General features: G+C 47.0%; 1 protein-coding gene across 1 annotated transcript in view; it reads right to left on the bottom strand.

Moving 5' to 3' along the window:
- The window catches only part of LOC134586507 (24-hydroxycholesterol 7-alpha-hydroxylase), a 90,315-nt gene extending 73,404 nt beyond the window's left edge, over positions 1 to 16,911 (bottom strand). The window contains exon 1 of the mRNA XM_063442054.1: positions 16,634 to 16,911. Within this exon, the coding sequence (XP_063298124.1) occupies positions 16,634 to 16,840 (207 nt within the window). The 5' untranslated portion in view covers positions 16,841 to 16,911. The remainder of the gene's footprint in view (positions 1 to 16,633) is intronic.
- Between the last annotated feature and the right edge of the window lie 10,231 nt (positions 16,912 to 27,142).

The raw sequence follows: 27,142 nt of genomic DNA, 5'->3' as shown, positions 1-27,142 counted from the left end.
GCCACTACAACACTAACCATAGAAATGCATTTAAATCAATCAAACTATGAGACGATGCAGATTGGAGCACTCTGGCAATTGCCACATCCACTCTGGCAATTGCCACATCCACTCTGGCCCCTAATTACTTCCCTGTGGAGAGGTACTGTATTGGCTCAATAATCTAAATTGTTAGGAAAACACAGACAGGATTAGTGATGTCCCGAACGGTTCGCCGGCAAATAGTTCCTGGCGAACATAGCTTGTTCGCGTTCGCCACAGACGGCGAACATATGCGATGTTCGGTCCGGCCCCTATTCGTCATCATTGAGTAAACTTTGACCCTGTACCTCACAGTCAGCAGATACATTCCAGCCAATCAGCAGCAGACCCTCCCTCCCAGACCCTCCCACCTCCTAGACAGCATACAATTTAGATTAATTCTGAAGCTGCATTCTTTTTTTTTTTTTTAAAGAAGTGTGTTATATTTGAGCATGCTAGGCTGAACGTGCGTATATCATGGCTAGTTGCACTGAGGGTATGAGTATATAGCAGTACATTGTTGTGAAAGATGGCTGTCATGTTTAGGGTGTAGCTTGCACGTCAGAGGCGGCTCTCTAATTATGCGGTTTAGGCGGCCGCCTAAGGCCTCGCGCTGGCTGGGGCCTCGTGGCCACCTAAACCGCCTGTGGGCAGACTGTGTCAGGTCCTCGGTCACTGACCGAGGACCTGACACCAGGAGGGGGCCCGGCGGCTTGCCCGGTATGCTGCCGGGTGCGAGGCCCCTCCTGGCTGCCCGGCCAGCCACTGCAGACACCGGTCTGCAGCTCCGCAGTGAGCAGAGCTGCAGACCATGTGTCTCGCGAAAACCGGCCAATCAGAGCGTTGCTGCGGGTTACCGCGGCAACGCTCTGATGGTCTCGTGAGATTACATGGTCTGCAGCTCTGCGGAGCTGCAGACCAGGAGCAGTGGCCACCGGACCACCAGGGAGCCCACTGGACCACCAGGGACTAAAGGTAGGCACACACACCCCCCACCACACTCAGCCTCCCTACCACCCTCATCACCCTCCCTACCACCCTCAGCTAGCCTCACCACCCTCCCCACTACCCTCAGCCTCACCACCACCCTCAGCACCCCACAACCCTCAGCCTCCCCACCACCCTCAGCCTCACCACCCTCCCCAATACCCTCAGCCTCACCACCCTCCCCACCACACTCAGCCTCACCCCCTCACCCTCACCACCCACCACTCTCAGCCTCACCACCCACCACCACCCTCAGCATCACCCTCCCTCACCACCCTCAGCATCACCACCCTCAGCATAACCCCCCTCACCATCCTCACCCCCCCACCCCAACCACCCGCAGCATCCTCAGCATCACCCCCCCACCCCCCTCAGCCTCATCCCCTCACCATCAACCCCCCTCCTTCTCACATCACCCCCGCTCACTCTCACCATCACCCCGCTCTCCCTCTCACCATCACCCCCCTCACACCATCACCCGTCATACACACAACACACTTCAGTCTCAAAAACGCAAACATGCTCACAGAGACATACATTCTCATACACAAGGATACTCTCTGTCAGACACACTCTCAGGCACATACACAGGTAAACTGTGCATCAATGTGTATATGTGACACTTTTTTGTTAGTGGGGCCTCATGTTTGAGTTTCGCCTAAGGCCTCATAAAGTCTAGAGCCGCCTCTGTTGCACGTTATCAACTGTGTATTTATATCAGCAGCTCCACCACTAGTTATAAATCAAGTGTGAGTCGCCCCATGAGATGAGACTAGTGAATAACATAATACATGAACGGTTAAGGTAAAGGCATGTAAGAAACTACGACAAACTCTTTAGGAGGTGAAATAATGACATGTTTAAACGCTTGCTACTTTATGATTAGTTAATGTGCAGAGAGCAGTTCATGTGATCAAAGGCATGATGTGGAGGATCGGCTATAGTGGGACATGCTTGGCAGGCTGCTGTTTACTGCTTGTGCTCATCCGATCCCTTCTGGGCGCCAGGTGCAGACCCTGGGAGTCCCTGATACCTGGAACAACAAAGGCAAGTCTCTGGCTGAGTGCCGGGTTTGCGGCTTGAGGTGGTGGAAGCTTGTTTTGTCGGGTGGTCGGATCTGTCCCAGTGGTGCTTCACGTCCGGTGTGGGATTGTGGTGGCTTAAGGGGGAGGCGAGTGCTTGACATGGGGCAGGCTCTGGATTTCTGTTTGTGCCTCCGGTCCAGTCTTCAACGCCTTTTGCGTTGGTGGATTTTAATGGGGACTGCTTCGCTTAGCTGTGGTGGAGCTTGTTGGGGCTGTGGTGGAGCTTGTTGGGGCTTCCTGCTTGTTATTTGCTTCCAAAATTGATTAAAGAGTCTGTCCAGCTTAGACTCAATATCCTGCCATGCTTTGCTGGTACCAGGAGGACATGCGGCTGCCGCTATATTGGGAGAGTCGCAGATGAGTATGTCAGCCTGGGCGGCTGTGCTCTGTGCGTCCATTAGCTCCAGACAGCCTCTCAGGGGTGGACCGGGATAACCCCCACCGGTCTGAGGAGGGGGGGGGGGGTATAACGGAGCTCCTGCCTGGAAGTAGCTGCTCCTGGGCATCCCAGAATCGGGAGAACGGCCGCCTCTCCCGCCCGGTGAGCACCAGGCCACACTTGCCACGCAGTGGTAAGTAAGACTCTGTCGAGTTGCTGACCGCTATTAAGCATGTCGGGTCGGTCAGGTAGGAGCAACATTGCTGGGTCATCCCCTTCTGGGGTGAAATTCGCTTGTTGATAGCTGCTTAAAGTGAGATATTGAGGGAGCTCACACAAAGTGCGTCTTTCCTCCATGACAGCTAGGCCCCGCCCCCCGGAAGCTGCATTCTTAGTGAGAGGAGGGACAGCGTAGCTGCTGCTGATTTAATAGGGAAATCGATAGCTAGGCTAGTGTATACAGTGTCCACTACAGTCCTGAAGGACTCATCTGATCTCTGCTGTAAGGACAGCACCCCAAAAAGCCCTTTTTAGGGAAGAACATCAGTCTGCTTTTTTTTATTTTTTCTGTGTAATCTAATTGCAGTTGCCTGCCTGCCAGCGTGTGTCAGGCTCACAGCGTATACTGTGCCCACTTGCCCAGTGCCACCACTCATATCTGGTGTCACAATAGCTTGCATAAAAAAAAAAAAAAAACTTTTTTGACTGTGAAATAATAGCAGTCAGTTTCCTTCACACATGTGCGTTTCAGGGCCTGCCAGGGCACAGTGTCACACTAGTGCAACTCATATCTGGTGTAACAGTAGTGTACATTTAAAAAAAAAAAAAAAATACAGGGGGCTTGTTGTCACCTTTCGGGGACCCTTGTTGTACGTGGCTGGGTGGAGGAAGAGACCTTCAATGACATCAGTGAGGACAAGGAACGGGACATGGCTAGCTTGGTATCCAACCTTGTGCAAATGGGGAGTTTGCGGTTGTGCAAATGGACTGTTTGCGGTTGTTTGCGGTGCGTTAAACGGGGAGTTTGGTCTGTCACTGTGAAGCGGGCGTAACCCTTACACTACCTGATCGATACAACATCATACCTGATGTTTTAAAGCACGTTATTCCAAACAATTTAGGAATGTTAGGTGATTTATGCCCTTTATGGATTAAAACCAGACTCTGCATCAACTATGTAATTTTCCATGGGAGTTTTGCCATGGATCCCCCTCCGGCATGCCACAGTCCAGGTGTTAGTCCCCTTGAAACAACTTTTCCATCACTATTGTGGCCATAAAGAGTCCCTGTGGGTTTTTAAATTCGCCTGCCTATTGAAGTCTATGGCGGTTCGCCCATTCGCGAACATTTGCGGAAGTTCGCGTTCGCCATTTGCGAACGGAAAATTTTATGTTCGCGACATCACTAGACAGGATTGTAATATTATAGTACTGCTTCAAGTAAGATACATATGCAGTCCAAATCACATACATGTGGAGGCGTGGCTTGGAAGCCGTCGGAGATGGACGCTTAACTTCGGAGCTCCGACCCGCGCAGCATTATAAGCAGCACTAAACGCAGCAATACTCTCCCGATGGGGCGCACCAAACGGGCAGACACCCACCAGACCCCCAGGAGACCGCTGAACAGCCCGCACGCCGGTTCCCTGGACGGCTACTTACAAACACCGAGCAGCCAGCCACGCGGAGCACAAGGCCCCAAGATGGCCGACAGCCAGCACTCACCGCCGGAGACGGAACCCCATGCCCTATCCCTAGCGGACATAAGAGCAGATATCAGGGCCCTTACTGCGACCATGAAGGACGACCTCAAAAGCACCTCAGACACGCTCCACGAAGCAATTAGAGCGGAGGTCGCCATTTTGGGAAGCGAACTGACAGCACATGGCAGCCGCATTCAGACCCTGGAGGCCTCAGAACAGGCAATGTCTAGCCGCATAGAGGCTAACAACTTAGCAATTACCCGACAGGGGACTATCCTGCTGCACCTTAGAAGACAAGCCGAGGACCTGGATAACAGAGGGCGCAGATCTAATATACGAGTGCGCAACCTCCCTGAATCCAACGGAGAAGAAGACGTAGAGGCTGTACTTACCGCTCTCTTCAAAGGTATATTGGGCCCAGATGCACCACAACACATCCACTTCGACAGAGCTCACAGGGCCACAAGACCGAGAAACGTCGACAATTCCCCAAGAGACATTATTTGCTGCCTGCGTGAATTTAAACTAAAAGAACTAATAATGTCCAAGGCCCGCTCCAAACAGTCCTGGCCGTTTCAAGGCTCGGAAGTGGCTCTCTACCAGGACCTGTCACCCCTCACTCTTGAGGCCCGCAAGGCACTCCGGCCGGTGACCCAACTACTGAGGAGCCGCAACATCCCCTATAAGTGGGGCTTCCCCTTTAGCTTACTGGCCCGCCAAGATAACGAATGGATCCCGGTCCGGTGGCCTGAAGAAGTGCCGATATTCCTGAGGCGACTAGGCCTGCCGCCCACGGAGGTTGAAGACTGGATCCTGCGTCCGACAGAACCACGCCCTGGCCCGATGGCACAAAGACTTGCCCGACGTCGCAGAGAAGAATCGCCGCACAGACCGCCGGCGCACCGGCCACGCAACCCGGCCCAGCAGGCTGACTAACGGTTTGGCACTAAGGCGGACGTTTTGACACCTCCCCCGGCTGGTAGGACCGAGGCATCCCTGCGACTGAGATCGTAACAGCTAAGTACATTTATATTATTGTTCTGACACGTATTGACTTTGACCCGGGACTAATGACTTTAACCACCTAAACCACACACTAGTAATGATGGCATAGACTTAATCCACGAGGACTGACGCCACCCACCCGACGCCATCTCCCCTACCTGACAAGGTCGGGAGTGCCTACGTACCACTGGGACATTGACAACTTGGCTCTATTGTTTAGAGAGGGAGGGATCCTAGACGCTCCTTGGGAGGGGGGGAGAGAGTTGGGAAATGGGACCTTGCCGCTTTATACTGCAATGCCGCTACACCCGAACCACCGCTAACCCAAGGACACAGCCTGATGCTACTCCAGGCTCTACCAGAGGACTGGGAATGTGGGGGGAGGGGGATCAGGGTAATGTTGAATGTTGGAGGGGGGAAAATGCTTGTGGCGGGTGGGCGAGGGTGGGAGAGGATGAAAATGCATATTGATGGGACAGGTAGATGTACGATATAGGGCCCACCGAGCACTGTACTCAACACAGGAAGGTCACGAGGTCACCGGACAGGACAGGTACCATAGATGGAGTGACCATATCCAGTGACGCCCCGGACACACACCCTGGACCTAGCCTAGACGCCTCAGCCAACCCCACTCTTAACGCAGATTATCCCACACTCTAGACCGCACTCGCACTGCAGAGACAGGCACCCAAGAATCACGCCACTATCACCGACCGACGCCTGGACGGCACGTCCCCACCACCAAGACGGCGACAAACTATAACGACCTGTGCTTAGCCTCACTTAACTTGACTGACTCTGACTCATCCGATGCCACTCGAGAACCGACTGATTATGAGCCCCAGCGGAACCCGGACCACCAGACGGGGGGGACTCTACAGACGCAATTTTAGATAGTGCTGATATAGACCCGGAGGGAGAGTACATAACCGCCAGTAACAACAGCAACAAAGTGCACACAAGACGCTACGCTTTCAGCGGGACAGGTCATCCACCTGAGACTTCCAGACACACCCTTGCACCACTTCGACCTGGCATAGGCCACGACCCGAACTAAGCCCGTGTAAACCAGAACCACTGAGGGGGCCACAGCCGCGGCTACTCCGGTATATTCCGTGTAGTGGTACGGCTCTGGACACCCACCCAGTTACACGGGACCTCATTATATACAGGAGGGTACACCAACACCCACCACATAAGTTGGTATACACACACACAGACACACCCCACACAACAGCCGCGCACACACTCTCACCACCACACTAATCACCCACACACACTTCAGGGGACAACCAACACAACTAGGCACACAAGCACCTACGGAGACACACCCCACAGACGGCTTACGTCTGTGACGCGGTGTCAAGAGGGACTTCATACCCACAGCGCTCTAACTCATCGCTGGACGCCCCGGGGGGTGCTCACCTGGCCCCCCGCCCCCCCCCCCCCTTTCTTTTTTCCTGCCTCTCTCTCTCCTCTTTGTGCCCTCCCTCCTTTCCTTTACTCCAGCTCTCTCACCCCGCCGCCCTACGGCAGTTGATCCGGCAGGCCCCGGCCCCGTTCCCGCACACAAGAGGTGAAGACCCCTGGCTGGAGGTAGGGATCAGACCGCACGCAGCTGGCCGACGAATGAGACACGGCAATGGCCCACTCCCCGGCACCCCTGATCATTACGACTCAGAATTGCAGGGGCCTTAACACCCCTGAAAAGAGATCGCACCTCTTAAGAACCCTCAAGAGACACCACGTTTCGTTCGCTCTCCTGCAGGAGACGCACCTGAGAGAGGAGGCAAACTCGCTACTCAAGAACCGACATTACCCACTAAATTACTATAGCAATCACCCCACAATGCGAAAAACAGGGACAGCTATCCTGATCGCAGCTAACCTCCAGTTCGTGCCCACGGACCATCAGTCGGACGGTAACGGCAGATACGTCTTCGTCAAAGGAATCCTAGCGGGAAGGACGTATACAATAGCAAACATCTACACCCCGAACTCAGGACAAGCCAGCTTCCTCCGTAGGACATTGAGAAAGTTAGCCAATCTCACAGAGGGAGTACTGATAATGGGAGGCGACCTAAATGTCCCACTAGACCCACTGGTCGATACATCCATGGGACGGAGTTGTGTCCCCGACTCGGCCCTACAAACTATTCGAAGATCCCTCAGAACGCTCCGCCTGACAGACGCATGGAGGGCACTCCATCCTGCGGACCGGGACTACACCTATTACTCCACGCTACACCATAGATATTCCAGGATCGACTACATATGCATACAGCAGGAGGGACTCACATTCCTCCGAAAGGCAAACATCCATTCGACTCCCTGGTCGGACCACAGTGAAGTGAGGGTGGAACTAGAGTCACCTCTATATCGCCCGGCTAGGATGACTTGGAGACTCAACGACACCTTACTCCAAGATATACCGTCGAGAACATTGATAGCCGACCACATTCGTCGATACTTCGAAGAGAACTCCACAGAAGACGTTTCAGACATGACCATTTGGGAGGCGCACAAAAGTGTTCTGAGGGGCCACCTCATCAGATTGGCCACACAAAAAAAGAAGGAGGCAGGCGCACAGATTAAAGACCTCACCAAGCAGATAGCGGACCTGGAACAGTTACATAAAAGAACCCAACACGACCCAACTTACCGTGAGCTGACCCTGAAAAGAAAACAACTCACAGACACCCTGGAACGCAACCACATGAGACAGGTGCAACGCTCAAAAGCATTCTTTTACACGCACGCTAACAAGGGGGGCAAACTTCTCGCTCAGATGCTCAGGGGCCCGCAGAAACAGGCGCAAGTTCACACCCTGCGCACTAGACAGGGTAAGCTTACACAATTCCCAGATGACATTGCAAACGAATTCCGGACGTACTACTCACAACTATACAACATCCCTGATACAGATGGTGACACCAACACCGCACAGAAGAGAATCGAAACCACGAGATACCTACAAGGGTTCAATCCGGACGCCCTCACCCCGGAAGAAGCGGATGGACTTGAAGCACCTATCACTGAAGGTGAACTTAGGCTGGCCCTAAAATCGGCCAAAAACGGTAAGACGCCGGGCCCGGACGGGTTCCCGGTGGAATACTACAGAAAGTTCAGCGACGACCTACTTCCAAGATTGGTGAAGGCCCTCAACAACCTACGTGATGGAGCTCCCTTTCACAAGGAGTCCCTGGCAGCGACGATCACAGTGATACCTAAACCGGGGAAGAACACGGAACAGGTGGGTAACTACCGCCCAATCTCCCTCATCAACGCCGACATAAAACTCTTCTCGAAGATCCTCTCCCTCCGTCTGCAGGCCTTCATGCCTAGACTGGTCCACCCTGACCAGACAGGCTTCATCCCGGGCAGAGAAGCCAGAGATAGTACGCTCCGGCTCTTCATGCTACAACACCTGGCGAAACACCAGAAGAAAAAGCTACTGCTACTATCCACGGATGCAGAAAAAGCATTCGACAGGGTGGACTGGCACTTCATGATGGAGACGCTGAGGAGGGTCGGTGTCGGGGAGGGAATGATGACCTGGATCCAGACGCTGTACCATCAACCAAATGCCAGAGTCAGAGTAAATGGAGCCCTCACGGACAGTTTCGAGATTCGAAACGGAACCAGGCAAGGGTGTCCACTCTCGCCACTCTTGTTCGCGCTCACCCTGGAACCGTTCCTTGATAAAATCCGCAACAACCCCCAGATCCTGGGCCTTACACATAAGACACAGGAACACAAAGTAGCTGCCTACGCGGATGATATGCTGTTCTTCTTAGCCGAACCCCTTGAGTCGCTCCCACTACTCATGAGTGAATTCCGGACATATGGAGCACTATCGGGACTTAAGCTCAACCAGCCTAAATGCGAGGTCTTGAATGTGACGGTCAGGGGAGAGGAATGCGCCACCCTGCAACATCGGTATCCGTTCCACTGGTGCACGGAATATATGACATATCTCGGGCTCCGGGTTACACCTGAAGCTAGAGATATATATGCGCAAAACTACGCACCCCTCCTGACGGACATCCTCAACGACCTTAAGAGATGGAACTTCAACCACATCTCCTGGCAAGGTCGTATAGCAGTCATTAAAATGAACATCCTACCGAGGATATTATACAAGTTCTACACCATACCTCGCACAATCCCACCGGTATTCTTTAAAACCCTCCGTTCGGCGTTCCTCAGTTATATTTGGAGGGGAGAGAGAGCCAGGATCAAACACGACACACTTAGCCTTCCCAAACCGTGGGGAGGACTGGCCCTGCCGAACCTCCACAAGTATTACCAAGCCACGATTCTACAACGCATCAGGGAATTGCACTTGGCGTCCCCTCAAAAACGGTGGACCTCCTTAGGCCGGGAACTGGCGAACAACCACCTACACCTCTTCCTATGGTACAAGGAAGCGGACGCCAAGAAGGACCTCGGGGAGGACTCGCCAATCACCCAGACCCTTAAGACGTGGACCCGACTGAGACAAACTCCCTACATCTCACCTACCCCGAGCCCCCTGATCCCCATTGCCCATAACACATACATTGGCGATGGAATACCGCCACCAGCATGGCCGCTATCGAACCACGACGGGTTCATACCGCTACATATGGCGGTCACAGACAGGGGGATGAAGACGCTACAGGACCTATCGGAAGTAGAGAGACCCACGTTGATGCACCAATTTCATTATGCCCAACTCAAACACTTCTATTACAACTTGCCGCATAGAAATAGACTGCACAGAGACCTATCGTGGTTTGAACAATTATGCTTCCAGACACCCGAGGCGGAGGGAACGGTCTCCACAATGTACCAGCGACTGGCGACAGGAGAGAGGGAGAGGAAAGATACCTTCAAGAGGCGCTGGGAAGACGCACTAGACAAAGAATACACAGAAAGTCAATGGGAGCAAATACTATTACTACAACATAAGAGCTCCTCTAGCTCACAATACCAGGAGACGAACTACAAATTACTATCCCACTGGTACCGCACCCCATCTCTGTTACACCGAATCAACCCAGAAATTCCAAACACATGCTGGAGATGCGGGACCGAGACCGGGACCCTCCAGCATATCTGGTGGGACTGCGACGGTATTAAGCCATACTGGGTGAATGTTGGGGACGAAATACAAAAGATACTGGGCGATCCCCCAAACCTGACGGCAGACCTAGCCTTACTGCACCACTCAGATAAATCACTCTCAGTTTACAAAAAATCGATCCTTCGACACCTCTTGAACGCGGCGAAGACACTGATACCACTGCTCTGGAAGAAGACACACCCGCCGACGATCGAACAATGGAGACGTAGAGTGGATGATATTCAAAAAGCCGAATCCGCAATAGCAAACCTGCTAGGCAAACAAGAAAAGCACGCGGAACAATGGGGACCCTGGTTCTTCTACCGCTCGCGAAATGCAGATGACGACTAAGAGGGATGTGGGAGTACGGGACCTGGGCTTGCCTGACACGACCTCCCTATTTCCATACTGATCTGCCAATTCCTCACCCAGGGGCCGGGGGACAGGTGGGCAGGGACCCCGGTGGGACCCGAGCGGGGGACTCACCACGGTTGGGAGCGATTATTTGAGGGACGGGGATGAGGGAACGCCATCAGCGCACAGAGTAACCAGCCTTGCATGCAATGCGCGTAGGGAGATAGCCACTATCTTATAACATAGAATACATATGCACTAGTAATCGATACTACACGGGAGAGACTGACACCACACCGAGCCACACAGGAGGGGGCAGGCGGATGGGGGGACGAGGAAAGATGCTCACAGAACACACACCACACCTACCACCACACGCACATACCAGCACCTATGACCACCAGAATAGGCACCCACACATACACCTGAAACAAGATTAGCCCAGAGATGACTCCCCAGGCACCGGGTACTTTAGCAGACAGATAGACAGCGGGAACATACTGACTATGAACCACAGTGAAAGCACGACCCGACAGCTACCACCCAGACAGCTGGCACAGATAGGGGAACAAGGGGACCATTGACGCTACTCTAGCCCTGATCCATGCACTAGATACCCTGGTACCAGCAGAACATGAGAACGCACCATTGGTGAGACATATCAACTTCCTAACGCAGAGACACTTCATGGCACCACATAATGCCCGCTGACGGCTGATGGGGAGGGGGGGGGGGGGCGGATGCCTCTTACACCCCAGGGAACACATGGTAATAAGACCATGACAGCTAACCCCTGACCCCGCCTAGTGGTAATCCACGTCCTGTATTGCTACTCCCACCACGATTGCAACCTGTAACCTACCCACCCAAGCTCAAGTAGGGATGTATTGACCCATACCCGAAGTGCTGGACCCACCCTTCAAGCCCCGAACCACGTCATACGCCTAACACCATTAGACCCATGTGTAAGCTATGGCTGGATAGACCGCTAAACTGACACCCAGAGCTTATACCTCTCGACATATATCCTTTTGAAAAGCAAGAGGTACCACACTCATTTGCCCCACTTGACACTACCAAAGGTTCTCCACGGGAAGTGAGTAGCTGCTCACGGGGGGCGGGGGGTGGGGGGGGGGTTGACAGGGGGGGGGTATGGAGGGAAAGAAAACAGAGAACAGAATGTTAATACGTTGGCAGTTAGAAACGAGATGCTCATGTTAAGAGGCGACCTGCGTGTCGCTTTAATTGAAATGATTACTTACAGTTCTTACATACTATCGCTGTTATACTGATAGCCGGGACCTGCGTGTCCCAACTGATGTTTACTTACAGTTGACTGATCGAACTTAACTCCTCAAAAAACACATATTTACAAATATAAATAAAAAAATTAACAACACATAGTGTAATACTGTTATGTTATGCAAACGGTGACACTTTATTCATTGCACTCACAGAAGTATGGAATATAAAGGCAATTCAAGAATTCCTCCCACGGTAACACTGGGGGGCCAAAGCTGCTTCCATCCTACTTGTCACCCAATTTGGGAACCAGACTCTGGAATCCAGGTAGGTAGGTAGTATAAAGCTTTTGTATTTCCAACAGCAATAAAAACTACATATATAAAACAAATCACATACATGTGAATCTGCAGACATTCTCTTGCCCACTACACATATACACACAAGCATTCCGACACACATTGCAGCTCTGCATTCACAAACCTTTATTTTGCTGTCACACAAGAGACTCTACAACACACAACTCTCATAATGCCGTGCGGTTTGCCAGAATCATAAAATGTACTAGTCCCAGTGTAACAGCTAAACAATGGAAAAACAAGTTTGGAAGACAAGCTCAGCCACACTTTAATTACAACCTACAATGTCCTTTGGTTGGAGGATAATGGGAGTTGTGGTGGTTAATTGACAGAAAACAATTGATTACTTTAGCCTTAAACTTACTCCTGCTCTAACACATCCTACATGTTCAAGTGATCACAACTCAACTTTGAATTCTATGTGTCGTCTTGCTCAGAAATGCTTTAGACTTGAGAAAGGGAGGTTCTCCCGAAAGCTTGTCATTAAACAAATTCTGTTATTACAATAAAAAAGGTATTACAAGATACAAAAAAGTTATCGTTTTTTTTCTTTTTTACACCCTACATGTAAAGATAAAAGAAACATTAGGTAAAAAGTAATCTCTTCGTGTTATACAGATAAATCTTCCAGATACAAAGCAGGCTGTTTAACAAGTGGACTTGAAGGGCAAAGTTCTCTAACCAATGCCATCACAAGAAAAACAGCCATTAAGGTTTTTTTCTGCTTCACAGAGAATCTCTTAAAACCCTTATTCTACAAGAGTTTTCAATTCTCACATTTGCACAGACATTACATATACGTAAAGTATTCTAAAAACCTCAACAGGCCCAAGCTATATAGGTGAGTGTACTTGGAATTACATGGTAAATGGCAATTGCATATCATGGAATAGCCAGCTAATTGAGAATTCTTTCCTGTGGTCTGCACAGATACCAGACAGTGGATGTTTAATTTGACCGGTCCAAGAATGCAGACTGGAGGAGTCCATAGTGGTAGTGTTTTTGGTTTTTGTTTTTTTAAAGCTCATAATAGGTTGTTGGCTACAAGTTGATCAATGTTTTAATGTTACATGTCAACACAGTGTTAAAAACAAAGCACATTGGTTTACGTTCTGTTTAACCTTCTAAAAATTGGTACATCGAGCTTGATTACTTACGTCTTGAGGTGTATTCAATAAATGTTGAGGTTTGCTGTCTATGTGCATATTGTACCAATTAGGTCAAAATGGTTTTATAAGTAACGGTGGCAACTAGATTGGGCAAGAGCACAAAGGGACAGTGTACTATTGGAATATGCATCCTCTGGGAGCTCAAAAAACATTTAAGGGTTTTGTTACATTTTTAATACACAGGTTCACATTGCCAGTGATTCAGAAAGCTCACAAAAGAAAACCCCATCACGGTTGTTTTAATTTGTTCATTGGCCTTTCTCCAGATTTAAAACCGTGGGAATTTAATGGGTTCTTGCTTTCTTTAGGGTGTAGGCCAAAGGCTATGTGGTTTTTGAGCACTGTGTGCAAATGTATGATTCTACACACCTGCAACCTTCCTCCACCTTTTGACACAATGGCGAACGCAGAGAAAGTTTAAGCGAAGTGTGCCCTGTTGGAGCTGACCTCCCATATGTGACGAAAATAATTAAATTTTCTCTCATGCAGTACCCAAAAGACTTCTACTTAAGGCGCAGGAGTTGTCCATCCCTGGTTGGTATTTTGCTATTTATTCTCTGTGTAGCTCAGTTTTAAAGGGACACTATAGGCACCAACGGAGTGATTTTGGTGTATAGATCATGCCCCTGCAGTCGCACTGCTAAAATCTCTGCCATTTAGGAGTTAAATCACTTTATTTAAGAAGCCCTAGTCACACCTCATTGCATGTGACTTACACACCTTTCCTAAACACTTCCTGTAGAGAGAAATCTAATCTTTAAACTTCCTTTAGGGCACATTGTTTAATTTAGAATGTCTTATCTCCTACACTGGTAATAGCCTTCTAGAGCCTCCAGGAGCATCCTGTGTTTCATTAAAGTTCAATTTACAGAGCAGATGATACAAGCTTCTAAAGCAGGTTAACATCTGATTTAAAGGAACACTATATGCCAGGAAAACAAAGTTGTATAAGCTGTATACGTCACAGTGAGGGGAGGTGATTTAAGTCCTTGATGGCAGAGAATTGAGCAGTGAGACTGCAGGGGCGTGATATATACATCAAAGCAGCTTCATTAAACTAAAGTTATTTTGATGCCTATAGTGTCCCTTTAAGTTACTATTAACCCCTGCTGCAAGCAGTAATTATTGCCAGTACTGTACATGAACGTATTTAGCCTGACCCTAATGCACTTGAATTCTCAATCCCATCTGCATCAAGGCTAGTAAAGAACACCTGGACCTATTTCTGAACGATCAAATACTAGGGCTAATGATCGGCAAACCTCACACTTACTGAGGGCATAGGGGACTATTATTACTATTATGTTTTAATGATTATTACTATGTATGAGTTTGAGGTGTACTTGATGAAGTTGTTTTATATATAATCAATCCACCATTTGGCAAACAGTATAGGTATGTATAAAATAGTTCATTTGAAGTTACTTGGGGATGGGATTCCCAGTCATGGGATATTGGTTCTTAATTTAACTGAATATATGTAAAGTAGAAATTAGGCCTACTTGTCATGGGTAGGTTGTCTCCCACTTGTGTGAGATTAACGATCAACCACATGGTATAAGACTACTTTGTATCCCCTTAACATTAAAATACAAAATGTTTAGACCCAATTGGAATCTCACAAGAGGTGATGGGCTGCGGGTGGAAATAAGGAATTGTGGCTTCTAATCTACATCCATGGAATTGTTAGAAGAGTTGGCCTGTTAAAGGAAGTGAGTTGGTTTTGAGCAGAGAGGTGGAATTTCTAAATGTGTAGTTTAATTTAGGTTGCTGTAATGTGAAGGATAATTAATAGAGGTAGCTAGGCAAGGTATTCAGGTTCATGAGGTGTCAGAGCAGGAGCTTTATAACATTGGCATGAACCCATTTCTATTGCCTTGTTATAAAGCTTCTCCTCTGGCACTCTCATGAACCTGGATAATGGCTACAACTATTTCACAGAACAGGGTCAACTGTATACCAATGGCAGACAACTAGGTTAATTTTAGAATAAGATCTGTACCTATGCCAATTCATGGCAATTAATTGGAGGAGCGGCACTATACCTGGTAACTAGGTTTATGCTAAATACAGTGGCAGGTAATGCAGGGAGCTAGTTCCAAGCCAATACCTCGGGAGGAGCTCTGGGCTAATGTCAGAGAACACGGTCTATGCCAATTACTAAGGAGCAGCTCTGTGCCAATGTCAGGAAACAAGGTCCATGCCAATACCACATGAGTAGCTTTGTGCCAATGTCAGGGAACCAGCTCCATGCCAAGACCACAGGAGAAGCTCTGTGCCAATGTCAGGAAAAAAGGTCCATGCAAATACCACAGGAGCAGTTTTGTGCCAATATCAAGGAACTAGCTCTGTGCCTATGTCAGGGAACAAGGTCCATGCCAGAGAAGCAGCTCTATGCCAATTTCAGGGAATCAGGTCCATGCCAATGCCAGAGGTGCAAATGTGCCAATGTCAGGGTTTTACTCTAATACTTTTCATTATATTTCTATTGGCAGAGCACAATTTGCAGTACTTGCTAAACCTCCAGTGTGTGCATGCCGGGTACCCAGTGTGTGCCAATGCCAGGAACCATGTGCCAGTCCAGTTTGTGCCACTGCCAGGTACCCAGTGTGTGCCAGTACGAGGAACCCTGTGCCAGCCCCATGTGTGTCAATGCCAGGTACCCAGTGTCTGCATGCCAGGAACCATGTGCGCCAATGCCAGGTACCCAGTGTGTACATGCCAGGTACACAGTGCCAGCTTAGAGTGTATGACAGGTACCCAGTGCCAGCCCAGTGTGTGCCAATGCCAGGTACCCAGTGTGTGCCAATGCAAGGTACTCAGTGCCAGCTTAGAGTGTATGCCAGGTACCCAGTGCCAGCTTAGAGTGTATGCCAGGTACCCAGTGTGTGCCAATGCCATGTACCCAGTGCCAGCTCAGTGTGTGCCAATGCCAGGTACCCAGTGCCAGCTTAGAGTGTATGCCAGGTACCCAGTGCCAGCTTAGAGTCTATGCCAGGTACCCAGTGCCAGCTTAGAGTCTATGCCAGGTACCCAGTGTGCGCCAATACCATGTACCCAGTGCCAGCTCAGTGTGTGCCAATGTCAGGTACCCAGTGCCAGCTTAGAGTGTATGCCAGGTACCCAGTGTGTGCCAATGCCATGTACCCAGTGCCAGCTTAGAGTGTATGCCAGGTACCCAGTGTGTGCCAGTCTTCTACCAATCATCTCCCCAGTTTACCTTCTCTCTGGCTCTTTCAATAAACTCAAGGGGAGCCTTTCCCATTTCCAAGGCTGCCCCAAGCCAGGGGATCCAGCCGCGAATACACGGGGGAGGCGGGAGGCTCCGGGAGTGCTTGGTGAGAAGATGCCTTATCAGTAACCCGGTGAGGAGAGCCAGAAGCAGCCCAAGAGCCGCCGTGGTTACCGCGGACAGCAGGTCTCCCATCCTGCTCGCTGGCCAGTCACCGGCCGACTGACACTGACACTGAACCAACTGCAGCCAAGGACAGCACCTGCCGTGACGTCACCAGAGGAAAGAGGCGGGAACTCTGAGATGGCATTCTGATGGCAGTAGGCTTAAGTCAACAGATCAGCCAATCAGATCAGAGGGGGCAGGTCCCCCCAGCTGCTATTGTAGAACTACAACTCCCTATTAACATTAGTCTAAAGCCAAAGCCTCATGGGAATTGTATTTCTAAAACTGCTGGTAATTGGTACATTCTGTGTTAGACAAGACCTAATTATGCAGACACCACAACTTGCAAAAATGCCCCCCCCCCCCCCTCATACACACACACACACACACACACACATCTCACAATATGTATGAACACACAGATACACACTGTATGAACACACTGACACAAACACTCAGACACACACTGACACAAACACTCAGACACACACTGACACATACAAACACTCAGACACACACTGACACATACACACTCAGACACACACTGACACAAACACTCAGACACAAACACTCAGACACACACTGACACTTACAAACACTCAGACACACACTGACACATACACACTCAGACACACACTGACACAAACACTCAGACACAAACACTCAGGCACACTCTGACACATACACACACTGACACATACACACTCAGACACACACTGATACAAACACTCAGACACACAGATACACACACTGACACAAACACTCAGACACACACTGACACATACATACACTGACACAAACACTCAGACACACACTGACACATACACACTCAGACACACACTGATACAAACACTCAGACACACAGATACACACACTGACACAAACACTCAGACACACACTGACACATACATACACTGACACAAACACTCAGACACACACTGACACATACACACTCAGACACACGGATTGACACACTCAAATACACACTGACACATACACTCAGACACACAAACACTCAGACACACAGATACACACACTGACACAAACACTCAGACACACACTGACACAAACACTCAGACACACAGATACACACACTGACACAAACACTCAGACACACACTGACACAAACACTCAGACACACAGATACACATACTGACACATACACACACTGACCCACTCAAATACACACTGACACATACACACTCTGACACACAGACGGACACACTCAAATACACACACTGACACAAAAACTCAGATACACACTGACACAAAAACTCAGATACACACTGACACATGCACTCAGATACACACACTGACACATACAGTGTGATACACACACTGGCACATACACTCAGAAACAGATACTGAAACAAACACTCAGATACAGACACTGGCACATACACACAGTTGCACACACTGACACATACAGTCAGATACACACACACTGACACAGATACACACACTGACACATACACTAATATACACACACAGTGACACAGATATACATACTGACACATACACTCAGATACACACATTGACATAGATATACACACTGACATACACTCAGATACACACACAGTGACACAGATACACACACTGACACATACACTCAGAAAAACACACACTGACACAGATATACACACTGACACATACACTCAGATACACACACACTGACACATACACTCAGATAAACACACACTGACGCAGATATGCACACTGACACATACACTCAGATACACACACTGACACATACACTCAGATAAACACACACTGACACAAATATACACACACACTGACACATACACTCAGATAAACACACACTGACGCAGATATACACACTGACACATACACTCAGATAAACACACACACTGACACATACACTCAGATAAACACACACTGACACATACCCCCAGATACATGTTTTCATGTTTTAGAAATGACAGAGCAAAAGAAGAAGTGGCATTGTTTTCTATGTTGAAAAGGCCATAAAGTTCACCCCTTTAAAAGCTATAGCTCCCCTGTCAACTTTGATTCCCTTTCTGGCACTATTGAGATCTCTTTCAGTAAAACTATTGTTGCTGAAATCTACTGCACACTTAGCTCTCCGGTGCACTCCATTTCTGACAAAGCCTTACTGAAACTGAAGCTCAAAACCAAAAAAGTGAACTGTTGGTTTTTGGAGATTTTAAAATTTAGGCTGAATCCTAAAAAAAATAAATCATGTACGCTGTTTAAGACTTTGCAGCTAACACAATTCATTTCCTCCCCAACTCGCATTAATATGAAAATCCCTAACCATACCTTGCTCGATTGGATTCTCTCCAGTTGTCCTGACAGAATCCAGAAGGCAGATATTCTCCCTAACAATTTCAGTGACCACTGCCTAGTGTACTGCATACGCAAAATAAAGGCCACTAAATCCTCTCCCAAGATTATAATCCCTAGGTCTTTCAAAAAATGTAATATGGAATCCTTTCTAAACGATTTCAAGAACGTACCATGGCACAGATTAGATCTAATACCAGATCTAGACTCTGCAATAAATTTTTTACAGTGGAAGCTCTTGTGTGTTTGGAATTTGCATGCCCCTCTGCGTAAAGTGCGAATAAAAGGGACACACCTGCCCTGGGTTACAGCTGACCTCATTCAAATGTACCAGTTTAGAGATTCACTGTGGTCAAATTTTAAGCGTACTGGTTCCATGAACGATCACTGTGCCAACAGACAAAGGAAAAGTGCATGCACAAAACAAACAAAAATGTCAAAAGCCCAATATTTCAGTGAAAATGTGAACAATAACATATCAAACCAAAGAAACTTTTGGAAAATCATAAATAGCATACAAACTACCAGAATCCACTTCCAGCCTTCCAGTCAAAATGGACAACCAAACCCTGCAACACCCCCTAGATGTAGCAAATGCCTTTAATAATTATTTTGTTGGATGTGCTACCAACCTGGTTGCTAAGATAATGAATGATACGTGTTTTCTGACCACAAATACAGATCAGGCCCTGCCAAATCTTCAAAATCCTCATATAGAGAAATTCAAATTTAGCACTCTGCCTGTTAGTGTCGTTAACAAATATCTTAATAATTTAAAAATGAAAAACCAGTGTCAAATCCCAGCGATTGCTGAAGCTCAGTGCGCCGGCAATTGCTAAACCTCTCACTACCCTAATCAACGAATCCCTGGTGTCTGGATACATACCCACACTTTGGAAGACTGCAAAAGTTGTACCTATCCATAAAAGTGGTGACAATATTTTGCTATCTAACTATCATCCGATATCATTGCTCCCAGTATTGTCAAAAATCTTGGAAAAATGCATCCACATGCAACTATGTGAATATTATCAACAATCAAATTATCTGACCCCTGATCAATCAGGCTTTCGTCCAAATCACTCAACTTCGACTGCCCTCTTACAAGTTTGCAATGACATCCAAACTGGCATGGAACAAGGAGACTTTACTTAAGCTATTTTCCTTGATTTTGCCAAGGCCTCTGACACAGTAGACCATGGCATTATAAGCTCAGATATTGGTGATCGTCAGCTAACCTGGTTTTGATCATATGGGTCAGACCTATAGCAATATGTGGCCAATTTCTCTCTCCCTCTTCCAGTCACTTGTGGTGTTCCCCAAGGCTCCATACTCAGCCCCCTACTTTTCAAATAATTTATAAATGATCTGCCTAACGTCTGCAAATCCTCAACTGTACACATGTGTGCAAACGACACTGTAATCTACGCTAGTAAACCCAAGCTACCGCAGCTTGAAGCTGTGCTCCAAAACCAATTCACAGAGGTAGAAAATTGGATAGCGGATAACAAACTCTTCCTAAACACTGAGAAAACTGTTACAACGATCTTTGGAACTGTATAAACTGATAAAGATATCAGCTAATCCAGCTAATCGAGGGAATCCGTCAGGTGATCCGTCTACGCGTTTCGTCTGAGATACTTTATCAAGACCTTAATCAACCTCTTAATAAACTATTTATATTCACTATTGGAATTTTAGTCCTGCTAATTTGATTTCTTTCTCATTTATTATTATTATTATTATTATATTTAGTGTAACCTCTACCTTACATACCTGTCTCTTGCTCTCTCCTAAAGGGCAGCACTTTACTCTCTCCTCCGGCTCTGCTTCACTCCCACCATAATTGATTGCTGCTTTCTGTCCTAATGTGTTTTATACCCCACCTCCTATAGACTGTAAGCTTGTTTGAGCAGAGTCCTCTTTAGCCTATCTTTCCTCAATCTATCCTTTGGCCTTCACATTGAAAAAATCTCTTCAAAACTTTACCCAAAACTACCGTATATACTCGTGTATAAGTCGATCTCATGTATAAGTCGAGGGCAGTTTTGTGACCAACAATTGTGAAATATGCTATGCCTCGTGGATAAGTCGAGGGTAAAACTTGGGGCTATGAAATTCTGTGATTTTTAGAACTATATACACACTCATACAAACACACTCTGCATTATACACACACACACTCATACAAAAAATCTGCATTCTACACACACACTTATACAAACACACACACACACACTCTGCATTATATACGCACACACTGTGTGTATATAATGCGGTGTGTGTGTGTTTGTATGAGTGTGTGTAGAATGTAGATTGTTTGTATGAGTGTGTGTGTATATAATGCAGAGTGTGTGTTTGTATGAGTGTGTATATAATGCAGAGTGTGTGTTTGTATGAGTGTGTGTAGAATGCAGATTGTTTGTATGAGTGTGTGTGTGTATATAATGCAGAGTGTGTGTAGAATGCAGAGTGTGTGTGTGTGTGTGTGTGTGTGTGTGTACTGGGTGGGAGGAGGGCATTTTTATTATAATTTTTTTATTTTAATATTTTAAGTTTTTTATTTTATTTTAATATTTTAAGTTTTTTTTATTTTAATATTTTTCATTGTATTTTTTTTTATATTTGATTTAATTTTCGTCCCCCCTCCCTGCTTGTTAGCTTGCCAGGGAGGGGGGCTCTCACTCCCTGGTGGTCCAGTGTATGGGCTGTGTAGGAGGGGGGGCTGACAGTGAGCAGTTACTTACCTTCCTGCAGCTCCTGTCAGCTCCCTTCTCCTCCGTGCAGCTCCTCTGTCAGCTCCCACTGTAAGTCTCGCGAGAGCCGCGGTGACCCCGTGGCTCTCGCGAGACTTACAGTGGGAGCTGACAGAGGAGCTGCACGGAGGAGAAGGGAGCTGACAGGAGCTGCAGGAAGGTAAGTTAATGCTCTCTGCCAGCCCCCCAACAGGACCGCCGGGCTTGTAATGAGCCCGGCGGTCCTTGTCTGTATTATGGCAATGTAAGTTGCCATAATACAGACATTAACTCGAGTATAAGTCGAGTGAGGGTTTTTCAGCACAAAAAATGTGCTGAAAAACTCGACTTATACTCGAGTATATACGGTAGGTGCCCTGTACAGAAACAAATCCTGCCTAAGCCCTACAGTAAGTAAACAGATAGTGCAACAAATGCTATTGCCGGTCATTGATTATGGAGATGTCGTGAATGCACCCGCACCGCAAACCCACCTTAATAAACTTAATACGTTATATAATTCATTCTGGCACTTTGTACTAGAATGAAATTACTTTATCCACCACTGTGATATGTTAAAAGAGCTAAACTGGCTGTTGCTGGAATCCAGACGCACTCTTCATATTTCCAGCCTTGTGCATAAGAGCTTTTCTGGGAGGCTCCCACCCTACATGAGTAGAATGCTCTCCCCAGCTGTTCCCACCTCCTATAACCTCCGATCCAGTACCAGCACGATATCTATCATACCGCAATACAAAAATAAAGTGGCTCAACTCTCATTTTCCTACAGAGCACCGCAATTATGGAATAACCTCAGGGACACAGTCAAATCTTCATTCAATCTACAATCTTTGAAGAGATCTATGGCAATATACCTCAGCACAGAATGCACCTGTCATGGTTGAATATATTTATTGCCTGTTATGTATTAAATGTATATGTGTGTATGTATATATACAGTGAGGCAAAAAAAGTATTTGATCTCCTGCTGATTTTGAATGTTTGCCCACTGACAAAGATATGATCAGTCTATAATTTTAATGGTAGGTTTATTTTAACAGTGAGAGACAGAATAACAAAAAAAGATATCCAGTAAAACGCATGTCAAAAAGTTAGGAATTGATTTGTATGTCAATGAGTGAAATAAGTATTTGATCCCCTATCAATCAGCAAGCTTTCTGGCTTCCAGGTGTCTTTTATACAGGTAACGAGCATAGATTAGGAGCACTCTCTTAAAGGGAGTGCTACTAATCTCAGCTTGTTACCTGTATAAAAGACACCTGTCCACAGAAGCAATCAATCAGATTCCAAACTCTCCACCATGGCCAAGACCAAAGAACTGTCCAAGGATGTCAGGGACAAGATTGTAGACCTACACAAGGCTGGAATGGGCTACAAGACCATCGCCAAGCAGCTTGGTGAGAAGGTGACAACAGTTGGTGCGATTATTCGCAAATGGTAGAAACACAAAATAACTGTCAGTCTCCCTCGGTCTGGTGCTCCATGCAAGGATCTCACCTCGTGGAGTTTCAATGATTATGAGAACATCAAAGAATCAGCCCAGAACTACACGGGAGGATCTTGTTAATGATCTCAAAGCAGCTGGGAATATATATATATATATATATATATACACACACATAAACAGATACAGACACACAAATACATATACTGAAATACAGATGTACAGACACACAGATACACACTGACACATCAGTGGCGGATCCAGAACCCAATCTCAGGAGGGGCACATGATTACTTATAGAAACAATCCAGGCCCAATAACCACTACAGCTCACTGTAGTGGTCATGGTGCCAAGAGTGTTGTGGCACCCTCCCAGAGTAAGTAGTCAAACCGTTTAAGAACAGTTTGACAACTTACATGGGGTCTGTCGGGGTAGGTGTTAGTGTCTGTAGTAGAGGACAGGGGCAGTAGTGTGTGGTGCAATGTGTGAGGGGTGTAGTGTGTGTGCGTGAGGGGTACAGTAAAGCAGTCCACATGGGCACCAGAGGAGATATATAATATTCAAAGTGTGAAAAGTGAAAACATCCTTAATGTAAAAAATTTGCCCAGAAATAAAAGATTTAAAAGATGTGATAGCTTCTTTTTTATAGCTTGTCTTTTTACAATCCGAACACAGTTTACAGGTGTAAAAACCAAGCTTTTGGTTAAAAATATTGTCCAGTTTTTTTGGTTTTATAAAACTTCTAACCAAATGGCTTTTTAAATTGTTAGCTCCTCTATATATAACGCTAGGTTTGTCCCCAATTATATCTTGGAGATCGTTATCTGTTTTTAAAACATACCAAAAAATGGGTTGCTGTGGGTCTTGGAAGTGGTATCCCTGGAGTGTCTGCTTGAGGCCCAAACACTGCTGTTGTCTCTTTAAAGGGAAACTATTGTGCCAGAAAAACAAAGAGTTGTTCCATCGCGCCCTCCCCTCTACCCCTACGCGTTGTGTAGAAGGTTAAAAAACAAACCAATAAGGTGTGATTTGGCGCTTATAATCATGCAACAATCCCCTGGACCACCGATCATCCACTGGGGCACAATAATGTAATATGAGATACAGTTCTGAAATACTCACAATAAAATAGCGGAGTGCAAAATATAACAACAAAATACTTAAAAATACTTGCTCCTATTGCAGTAGGTTCTGTATATGTCTGTATAAAAGATATAACAGAAGACATTCATAGTGCAAAACTACAATACATATAAGTTCTATATGTAGCTTTCATAGAACCACTCACATGGGCCCGAGCCTCATTTAGCAGGCTCTGGCTTTAAAGGTGTGCAAGTTGAATAGTGTATCCCCTTTAAGATGTTCTGTTTCCAATATGTGGAATTTAGGCAGGAAACTTTGTTCTTGATTAAAAGGGTAGATTTATTCAATAAAAACTGCCACAAAAGAAACATATAACATACAAAAGTAAATAGCACAACGCGTTTCGACGTAACATCTTTCTCAAGTGCATAAAGTTTTTGTGTTACCACCCAGTTTTAAAATCGTTTCGGTGGAGGTAGTTTTATGCGCCTAATTGGCGTTACAATTAAGGCTCCAAAGTGTGATAGCTAATTGCCTGTAGTGTTAGGTTACCTGTAATAGCTAATTGCCTGTAGTGTTAGGTTACCTGTAATAGCTAATTGCCTGTGGTGTTAGGTTTCCTGTGATAGCTAATTGCCTGTGGTGTTAGGTTACCTGTAATAGCTAATTGCCTGTGGTGTTAGGTTACCTGTAATAGCTAATTGCCTGTGGTGTTAGGTTACCTGTAATAGCTAATTGCCTGTGGTGTTAGGTTACCTGTAATAGCTAATTGCCTGTGGTGTTAGGTTTCCTGTGATAGCTGTATCTCTGTAGTGCTGGGATCCCTGTGATAGATGATTGTCTGTAGTGTTGGGTTCCCTGTTATAGCTGATTGTAATGCTGGGTTCCCTGTAATAGCTGATTGTCTGTAGTACTGGGTTCTCTGCGATAGCAGATTGTAGTGTTGGGCTCCCTATGATAGTTGATGGTAGTGCTGGGTTCCCTGTGATAGCAGCTATCCCAATGATAGCTGATTGTAGTGCACGGTTCCCTGTGATAGCTGATTGTAGTACTGGGTTCGCTCTATTCTTGTGATAGCTGCTTGCCTGTTGTAGTGCTGAGTTCCATGTGATAGCAGACTGTAGTACTGTGTTCCCTCTATCTATGTGATAGCTAATTGCGTGTAGTGCTGGATTCCTTGTGATAGCTGATTGTATGTAGTGCTGGATTCCTTGTGATAGCTGATTGTATGTAGTGCTGGGTTCACTGTGATAGCTGATTGCCTGTAGTGCTGGGCTCCCTGTGGTAGCTGATTGCATGTAATGTTGGGTTCCCTGTGACATCTGATTGCCTGTAGTGCTGAGTAACCTGTGATAGCTGACTGCATGTAGTGCTGGGTTCCTTGTGATAGCTGATTGCCTGTAGTGCTGGGTTCCCTCTATGTGATAGCTGATTGCCTGTTGTAGTGCTGGGTTCCCTCTATGTGATAGCTGATTGCCTGCTGTAGTGCTGGGTTCCCTCTATGTGATAGCAGATTGCCTGTTGTAGTGCTGGGTTCCCTGTGATAGCTAATTGTCTTTAGTGTTGGGTTCCCTGCGATAGCTGATCGTATGCAGTGCTGGGATCCCTGTGTTTTCTGATTGCCTGTAGTATTGGGTTCCATGTGATAGCTGACTGTAGTCCTGGGTTCCCTGTGATAGTTGATTGTAGTGCTGGGTTCCCTATGATAGCTGATTGCCTGTAGTACTGGGTTTCCTGTGATAGCTGATTGTCTGTAGTGCTGGGTTCCCTGTGATGGTTGATTGTAATGCTGGGTTCCCTGTGATAGTTGCTTGCCTGTAGTGCTGGGTTCCCTCTATGTGATAACTGATGGCATGTTGTAGTGCTGGGTTCCCTGTGATAGCTTATTGTCTGTAGTGTTGGGTTCCCTGCGATAGCTGATTGTATGCAGTGCTGGGATCCTTGTGTTTTCTGATTGCCTGTAGTATTGGGTTCCATGAGATAGCTGACTGTAGTCCCGGGTTCCCTGTGATAGCTGATTGTATTACTGGGTTACCTCTATCCTTGTGATAGCTGATTGTACGTGGTGTTGGGTTCCCTGTGATAGCTGATTGTAGTGCTGGGTTCCCTATTATAGCTGATTGCCTGTAGTACTGGGTTTCCTGTGATAGCTGATTGTCTGTAGTGCTGGGTTCCCTGTGATAGTTGATTGTAATGCTGGGTTCCCTGTGATAGTTGCTTGTAGTACTGGGTTTCCTCTATCCCTGTGATAGCTGATTGTACGTAGTGTTGGGTTCCCTGTGATAGCTGATTGTAGTGCTGGGTTCCCTATTATAGCTGATTCCCTGTAATACTGGGTTTCCTGTGATAGCTGATTGTCTGTAGTGCTGGGTTCCCTGTGATAGTTGATTGTAATGCTGGGTTCCCTGTGATAGTTGCTTGTAGCACTGGGTTTCCTCTATCCCTGTGATAGCTGATTGCCTGTAGTGCTGGGTTCCCTCTATGTGATAGCTGATTGCCTGTTGTAGTGCTGGGTTCCCTCTATGTGATAGCTGATTGCCTGCTGTAGTGCTAGGTTCCCTCTATCTATGTGATAGCTGATTGCCTGTTGTAGTGCTGGGTTTCCTCTATCTATGTGATAGCCGATTGCCTGCTGTAGTACTGGGTTCCCTCTATCCATGTGATAGCCGAGTGTATGTAGTGCTGGGTTCCCGCTATCCTTGTGATAGCTGATTATATGTAGT

The sequence above is a fragment of the Pelobates fuscus genome, chromosome 2 (assembly GCF_036172605.1).
Source record: "Pelobates fuscus isolate aPelFus1 chromosome 2, aPelFus1.pri, whole genome shotgun sequence".
Taxonomy (NCBI): Eukaryota; Metazoa; Chordata; class Amphibia; order Anura; family Pelobatidae; genus Pelobates; species Pelobates fuscus.
The sequence above is the reverse complement of the archived record's forward strand: the minus strand, read 5'-3'. Positions and strand labels throughout refer to the sequence as shown.